Genomic DNA, 7,972 nt, shown 5'->3' on the forward strand with positions numbered 1-7,972 from the left:
ATTGACTTTCTGAGGGGACTAAGGTGGGGGTTTTTTGTCTTTTTTGCTAGCTGCTCCCTCCCAAGTATTTTCATAAGCACACTATGCTATTTTTCTCTTCTATGCTGCTGTTGGAAAAACATATTAACACTATGTGTTATTTATGTAACACTATGGTATGTGAATGAAATGATCCAACAGCACACTGGTTGGGTTCTCACACACTTCGGAGGTTCACAATGAAATGTCCATCTGGTACTGTCTTCAGTTGTCAAGAGAAAGCAACTCAAAGGCCATCACACAGTCTATAAACCAGCTGGAAGGAGCCATCCAGACTTTGCCCTTTCGAACCCTCTCTGGGCGGTAACTGGAAACATCCTCATAGATGATATACTGTGTGCAGAAGCGCTGATCAGAATCAGGCTTGGCATGGTAGGCAACAGTATTGATGGTCTGAGTCACATCACTGTCGGGCTTCGGCTTTCGCCGGAGGAGCTGCCCTCCAGCCGCAGTCACCAGCTTCACTAGGTTGTCCTTTGGATGGTGCCTGAATGGTCCCCCAAAGAAGAAGTAGCACCCGTCAAACAGATTAGGCAACTGAAATAACAAGAAAAAGTTTTTCTGAAAACAGATCAAAATATTTAAAAACTGTATATAAATTATAGCAGTAAAAATAATCATGAGCAGTTAAAAAATGATGTGTTAAAAAAACAACTCATTATGCAAATAAGGGTTTTCTAGGTTGCAATTTCTTTCTCAAGATTCACTCAACACCTTGGGGGCCTTCCCACTTTCTCAAGGTTTCAGGTATGTTCTGTACAGAGAAAAACAAAAACTGTCCCTAGGTTACTTTTCTGAGGTTGTTTATTCATATTTGTTAGGACTTAACACTTCAAGGATTCCTAGAGTCTCTGAAATATGCTTTAAGGATTCCCATCTAAAATGAATTCAATACTGTCCACACATATTCAGGTGTCCCACAGGACTGTGACCTCTAGGGTCCAGAGATGATTGGGCGGAGCACAGCGGATGACATAGCATGACTAATGATCCAACCAGCACAGCTGAAAAAGACAAGATCAATTTCACAATTCCCTTCTACAAAATGTTTCCTTGTCATTTCTAATATATTTCCCTATCAACAGGATAATGGAATATTATCTATTAAACCAGCAATAGGTGGTAATAAAGACATACGGTAACTAAATCCGAGCAGCTGCTGTTAAGTCGTCTTTAAAGCTACTTCCTGTATCTGAGACTTACCTCAGATTCTGAGAGGTTTATGGGTACATTCAAGATGCCAAGTGTGCATTAATAGTATGAAATTATTACCTTCAGGACCTGACTGCTCATTGCAATCATCTTTCAGAATCATGTGCTTGAAACAAGCACAATTAAAATTCCCATCAGTCAGCTATACTTGTGAAAGGGCAGAGGCAGTCAGTCCTCCCTGACATTAAGTCACAATCAGAACAATGAAAGTAGCAGGATCAAAAGAAGAATACCAGCTGTTCTCTGTTGAGCCTGCTTTTCTGAGGGCCGTCAGGAATTTCATACTTTTCTTCCTCTTCACACCGTTTTCTTTGTAGACATGCTTTCACCCCTGACCAAAAAAATAAAATCAATGTAAAATAAATATCAAGTTAGCATTACTATCTCTTTAGCACTGAAATTACACAACTCACCTGTTTTAAAATCAGATGTGTTTGTTTTCTTCTTTATCTTGTTTGGAAATAGAAATAGAAACCTTACTTAGGCAAAAACAAAAACCTGTAGAGAAAACTTGAGCAATCCCTCTTTCAGAGGACTGAGTACTGAACACTCAAAGACAAGAATGAAAATCCACATTTATTTAGAGCAGTTACTAGAATGAAGCTGACTAAATCCAGCCAACCCAGCCACAGCAATCTGAACATGAGTGTCTACTGTCTGCACCACTCATTTGGGCAGTTCAGGTCCACTCTCCTGCTACATTTTAAATGGTCTGACATTACGGAAATGACTCCATAGCACCTGGCTCAGCTGGCCTCACAACAGGGGCTCACCAGGACTTGTAAAAAGAAACACTAAGCAGAGCCTAAGAACATGTCTGGAATTTCACAGATACACACTGAAATTACAAGCCTTGCAGGAAAAATAGCACTTTTCTGATGGCTTGGATAAGTGCTCACAGATCCAGGTTAAAAGCAAACGCAATAGAGATAGCCCGGCCTGGCACTGTTTAGGGCCATTCCATTAACTGGCTCTCTTGAATTGTTAAGTCCAACTGCCTGGTAAAGCTCTAAAAATAAAGTGAGCCCTCAGGCATACCCAGGAGCAGTAATGGATGGAAGGGCAGTTAGCTTAATCTAGAGGTCCAGTCTGGGAATAGTGCCTGTTATCACAAAGGACTGAAGCGCATGGCATGTGAGCCCTGGTGTTGCACTGGTTCAGAGCTTGGCTGGTAACAAATGGTTGGCAGTTTGCACCCACCCAACAACTGTGTGAGACAAAGATATGAAGATCTGACTCAATAAAAAGACCAACCTAGACAACTCCATGGGCCGTTGTACTCCATCGTACGGGGTCACTATGCATTAAAACTGACTGAGGGCATGCACCCCGCAACACCACATTCATCTATCTTTGCTGGTGTTCTGATATAGGTTTTCCAAGGAGCTGCTGGTGGATCTAAAGCACCGACCTCATAATTATTAGTCCCGGGCATATCCTACAGCACCAAACCAGGACTCCATCTATTTATATAGCAAATTCTCACTTTGATGATATACAACTAAACTAATTTGGGACCTGTAATGTAATTGAATGACTCGACTACCCCACTTAATTTGAAATAATGATTTAAATCCTTTGAGTCTAAGTTCGCTTGTCTATGGGGGATAAAAAGACAAAGGAAGATAACCATACCACCTGTTTCATAGTGATGATGCAGAAAAACCGGTGAAATGTTCTGGAAGATGGAACTGCAGTAAATGATCTTCATCATAAAAATGAACCTCTCACAATTTGCTATTGGTCTTTGAAGTTACTTTGTTTAGTAATGTAGGTTTTCTTACTGAGGAAGTGTTACAATTGTAGGAAGCATACATTAATCACTTTTGCACTCCTCCATTAACCCTATGGAGCCCTGGTGGTGTGGTGGGTTACACAATGGGCTGCTAACCACAAGCTCAGCGGTCTGACCAGCAGCTCCGCAGGAGAAACATGAGGCATTCCCATAGAGATACACAGCCTCAGAAATCCTACCTTGTTGTTGTGTGTCATGGAGTCAGTTCTGACTCATAGCAACCCTGCATAGGGTTTCTGAGGCTGTAAATCTTTACAGGGGCAGAAAGGCTCATCTTTCTCCCACGGAACGGCTGGTAGTTTCAAACTGCTGACCGTGAGATTACCAACCCGACTCATAACCACTACGCACTGCCCGGTCCTGTGCCATCCTCACAATTGTTAACCTTGAAGCCACTGTTGCCGCCACTGTGCCAGTCCATCTTATTGGGAGACTTCCTCTTTTTCACTGACCCTCCACTTACCAAGCATGGTGTCCTTCTCCACACTAGTCCCTCCTGATATTAAGTCTGACGTATGAGAGATGAAGTCTGGACATCCTGATTTCTAAAGAGCATTCTGGCTATTATTTCTTCCAATACAGATTAGTTAGTTCTTATGGCAGTCCATGGTACTTTTACCTCCAACACCATAACTCAAATCTATCAATTCTTCTTCGGTCTTCCTTATTATTCACTGTACAACTTTTACATTCACATAAAATTATTGAAAATACCATGGTTTGGTTAAGGCAGACCCTAGTCCTCAAACTGACATCTTTGCTTTAAATCTGCTATTCTATAGCAGATTTGCCTAATGCAATAAGTCATTTAATTTCTTGACTACTGCTTTCATGAGTGTTGATAGTGGATCCAAGCATAATGAAGTCTTTGCTAACTTCAATCTTTTCTCCATTATAATGATGTTATTTATTGGTCCAGTGTTGAGGATTTTTTTTTCTTCTTCTTTATATTGAAGTGCAACCTGTACTGAAGGCTGTGGTCTTTGCATCTTTACCAGTAAGCATTTTAAGTCCTCTTCAGGAAGTCCACTTTCAGGAAGCAAGTTTATATCATCAGTGTATCACAACAGGTTGTTAATGAGTCTTCCTCCAACCTGATGTCATGTACTGCTTCATAGAACCCAGCTTCTCGAATTATTTGCTCGGCATACACACTAAGTATGGTGAAAGAATACAAGCCTAGCACACACCTTCCCTGACTGTACACCACTCAGTGTCCCCTTGTTGGGATGGCTGCCTTTGTACAGGTTCCTCATGAGTATAATTGTCAGGACTACTCATTCGCTGCAATGTTGTCCAGTTTGTCAGGATCCACACCGTTGAAAGTCTTTCCATAGACAATAAAGCACAGGCAAACATGTGTCAGGTGTTCTCTGCCTCAGCCAAGATCCATCTGAAGTCAGTAATGATACCCCTCTTACCACATCCTAGTCTGAACCTGGCTTGAACCTCTGGCAGTTCCCTATCAAGATACTGTTATAGTTATTTTTGAATTATCTTTAGCAAAAATTTACTTCCATGTAATTATTAATGATATTGTCCAATTATTTTTACATTCCACTGGGTCATCCCTCTTTGGAATGGGCACAAATACGGATCTCTTCCAGTGAGTTGGCCAGGCAGCTATCTTCCAAATTTCCAGCACAGAAGAGTAAGTGCCTCCGGTGTTGCATTCGTTTGCTAAGATTTCTATTTGTATTCCATCAATTCCTAGAGTGGTGTTCGTTGCTAATGCCTTCAGTGCACCTTGGATTTCTTACTTCAGTACCAGTGGCTCCTGATTGTATGCTATCTTTGGAAATGGGTGAACAGTGGCCATTTCTTTTTGATACAATGACTCTGTATATTCCTTCCATCTTCTTTTGATGCTTTATGCATGATTCAATATTTTGTCCAAAGAATACTTCAATGCTGAAAATCAAGGCTTGAATTCTTGTCATTTCTTTCAACATGAGAAACGCTGAGCATATTCTTTTTCCCTTTTGGTTTTCTAACTCCAGGTCTTTGTACATTTCATTGTGACACTTGACTTTGGCTTCTCAAGCTGCTCCTTAAACTTTTTGTTCAAACTCTTTTATTTCCTCCTGTTTTCTGCAGTTGCTTTAGTATCTTCTATACTGGAAAGCAAGTTTCAGTCTCTTCTGCCATCCATTTTTTGCTTTTCCTTTTTAGCCTTAGTGAGTTTTGCTTTCTTCCTGTATGATCTTACAGGATAGCTATGAGTCAGAACTGACTCGACGGCACGCCACCACCATTAACTCCGTCCTGGTGTGGCACTATAGGATAAGCACTGGACTGCTAACCACAGGGTCACCAGCTGTCCCTTGGAAACCCTATAGAGGGTTGAAGGCACTAAATAAAAACCACCACCATTTTCATGAAACAGGAGCCTGACAGCACAGAGTTTATTGGCTAAGCTAGCTCAAGCTCAGGTGTTTTCATTCTTTGTCCAGAGTTGTCAGAAAAAAAAAAAAAAAGTTTTTATAAAACTCAGTGATGATGTAAATCTTTAAGAATTTTATCCACACAGATGACAAAAAATAATTATATAGCACCTTTTAAAAGCTCAGAGTTAGAATTCAAATTTTAACTATTGAGGCCACACATACTAATTTTGGATGTCAAAATTAGTGACCTACCCTTCTGTATTTAATATCTAGTGCCACGAAACTTAATCAGAAAGATGTTATGGCTGGGCTTAAAGATGGAAACGTGTCATTTAACAATATTTTACAAGAGTTTGTGCCACTTTCATGCTGTGATGAAATTCTGCCCCACTGATCTCTAGACAATCCGACAGCGTTAAGACGCCAATGCAGAAGGACTCCTACCACTCAGCCCGTAATCCTGCACACACCTGTCAAAAGGCTGGCCATTTGCTGCATGTACCCGAACTGCCCCAGGTTTGCATGTGAAATGAAATAAAATAAAGCACATTGTTTTAAGTATTAAGAGAAGGCCTTTGAACCTATAAAATATATCTTGAGAATAAAACCCAACACTGGAAGACAAACTCAAAGACTTTCCAAGATTTCCCATCTCTATCCACTTAAAATGATCTAGGTTTAAAATATCATTTTAAACACTCTTCTCTATTTCCCCAAACTGATATAATTAAATTGCATCTCTGTATACGTGAGCCACTGTGGAACTAGAAGAAACTGAAACAAAATGAGGGCATTTTTGAAAGAAAAAATGTGTCTGAGTCTACATTTATTTGGTTGATTTTAGCTTATTCCATAGTAATCCTGAAACACTAGGATTTTCAAAGTATTTAGAATCATAGAATTTAAGAGATAACAAAGACCTAAGATCTAGTCCAACTTTCTTAAACATCTGGAAAATCAAGTGCAGAAACATAGTGACTTCCTAAGAGGGCAATAATAGCCAACTGAACGTTTAGCACTCCCTAACAAATAGAACCGATTTCAGTGCTCTTCTTGTGTATTTATTGACTCTATTATATACAAATGGAGTCACAGCCTCTGCCTCGGGTGAGATTTCACTCATTTTTGCATTTCTGTTGTTTCCTGTCCACATTTCATGATCTAAATTAAAACCAATGCTGTAGGGCCATTTCTCCCATGAAGGTATGGGGTAGGTTCAAACTGTCCACATTCAGGTAGGAGTAAATTGTAAACAGCGTGTGTCAAGTGGGCATCTTCATGGAAACTTCCATTGTTGTCGCAGTGGCACTGAATTGGTTCTGCCTCACAGTGACCCTGCATTAGGTTTCCAAGGCTATAAATCTTTAAGGAGCAGAGAGCCTCATCTTTCTCCCTTGGAGTGGCTGGTGGGCTCAAACTACAGATCTTATCATTCACAGTTCAGTGCTTAGCTACACAGCCCTCATGGAAGCTAACAGGCTTTATTTGACGTCTGAAGGCTTAATTTTAAACAATTTTTTATTGCTTTATTTTTCTTTATCAATAAATACTTGATTCATTATGAAATTCATTAAAATTACATCACATTTTAAGGAATAAAGTGTGTCAGTGAGACAATACTAGGTCATAACATACTGATGGCAAAGAAAATCCTCTTATTCCAAACTTCAGTACTTTCTATGACTTGAATTTGTTACAGTCAACTAGAGAACATGGGTCCAGCACTACAGATAAACATAAAGTTAGTTGTTTTTGTTAAGTACTGTCAAGTTGGTTCCAGCTCATAGTGATCCTGTATAGTGTTTCTGAGGAACAGATGCTGGGTTTGAACTGCTGACCTTGTGGTTTGCTGTCCACTGTTGATCCTACAGCGCCACACCAGGAGTCCAAACATGAAGTAGATTCAGGCTTTTCAGATTCAGCTTTCCCCTGCTCTTCCAATTTAGAATGCCAAACCCCTTTTTATGTAAGTGCGTGTGATTTGAGTCAGGGTTTGCAGAGCAAGCTGGGTTTCTAGTCAACTGTACAGTCTATTTTGTGGCAGTGATGGCAGCCCCCACATTGGAACAGTAAGCTTCCCTCTTCCTTCCTGTGTTTACTCTTTCCATTTCTTACCCGATCGTCTTCTGAGCTTTTACACCTGGACAAACACTGCCCTTTGGATGTCATATGAGTGATTATTCTAAAGGGCACGTCCCTCATTTGTGTGATTTAGTGTTCACCTCTCTAGACCTGTCTATTATTGGGCTGAAAGTTGTGCCACAGAGGTGAGTTAGAATAGTCTTTAAAAAAAACCTAAAGAACATCAAGAAGTTGTTTTATTATTACCTGGGTAAATATGAGTATAATGTATCTACAAGAATTATTGTATGTATTATATTGGCTGTATGCAAGTTTATTCTGCCTAGATGTATAAATCCACTTAGATAAATATCTGTCCTTCTAAATCTTCATTAGTGGAGAACCCTAGTAGCATCATTTTATTTTGTAAAAACAATGAATATGATGTGGTTGCTGTTGTTGTCAGGTGCCATCGAGT

At 40.0% G+C, this 7,972-nt stretch overlaps 1 protein-coding gene across 1 annotated transcript in view; it reads right to left on the bottom strand.

Moving 5' to 3' along the window:
• Positions 1–243: 243 nt before the first annotated feature.
• Positions 244–7,972, bottom strand: part of BARD1 (BRCA1 associated RING domain 1) — a 114,610-nt gene continuing 106,881 nt past the window's right edge. Inside the window, exons 10-11 of the mRNA XM_006867785.1 lie at positions 1,485–1,582; positions 244–576 (exon numbers count right to left, since the gene is read on the bottom strand). Of these exons, the coding sequence (XP_006867847.1) occupies positions 244–576; positions 1,485–1,582 (431 nt within the window). The remainder of the gene's footprint in view (positions 577–1,484; positions 1,583–7,972) is intronic.

This window comes from Chrysochloris asiatica, unplaced genomic scaffold (assembly GCF_000296735.1).
Source record: "Chrysochloris asiatica unplaced genomic scaffold, ChrAsi1.0 scaffold00110, whole genome shotgun sequence".
In the NCBI taxonomy this organism is placed as follows: domain Eukaryota; kingdom Metazoa; phylum Chordata; class Mammalia; order Afrosoricida; family Chrysochloridae; genus Chrysochloris; species Chrysochloris asiatica.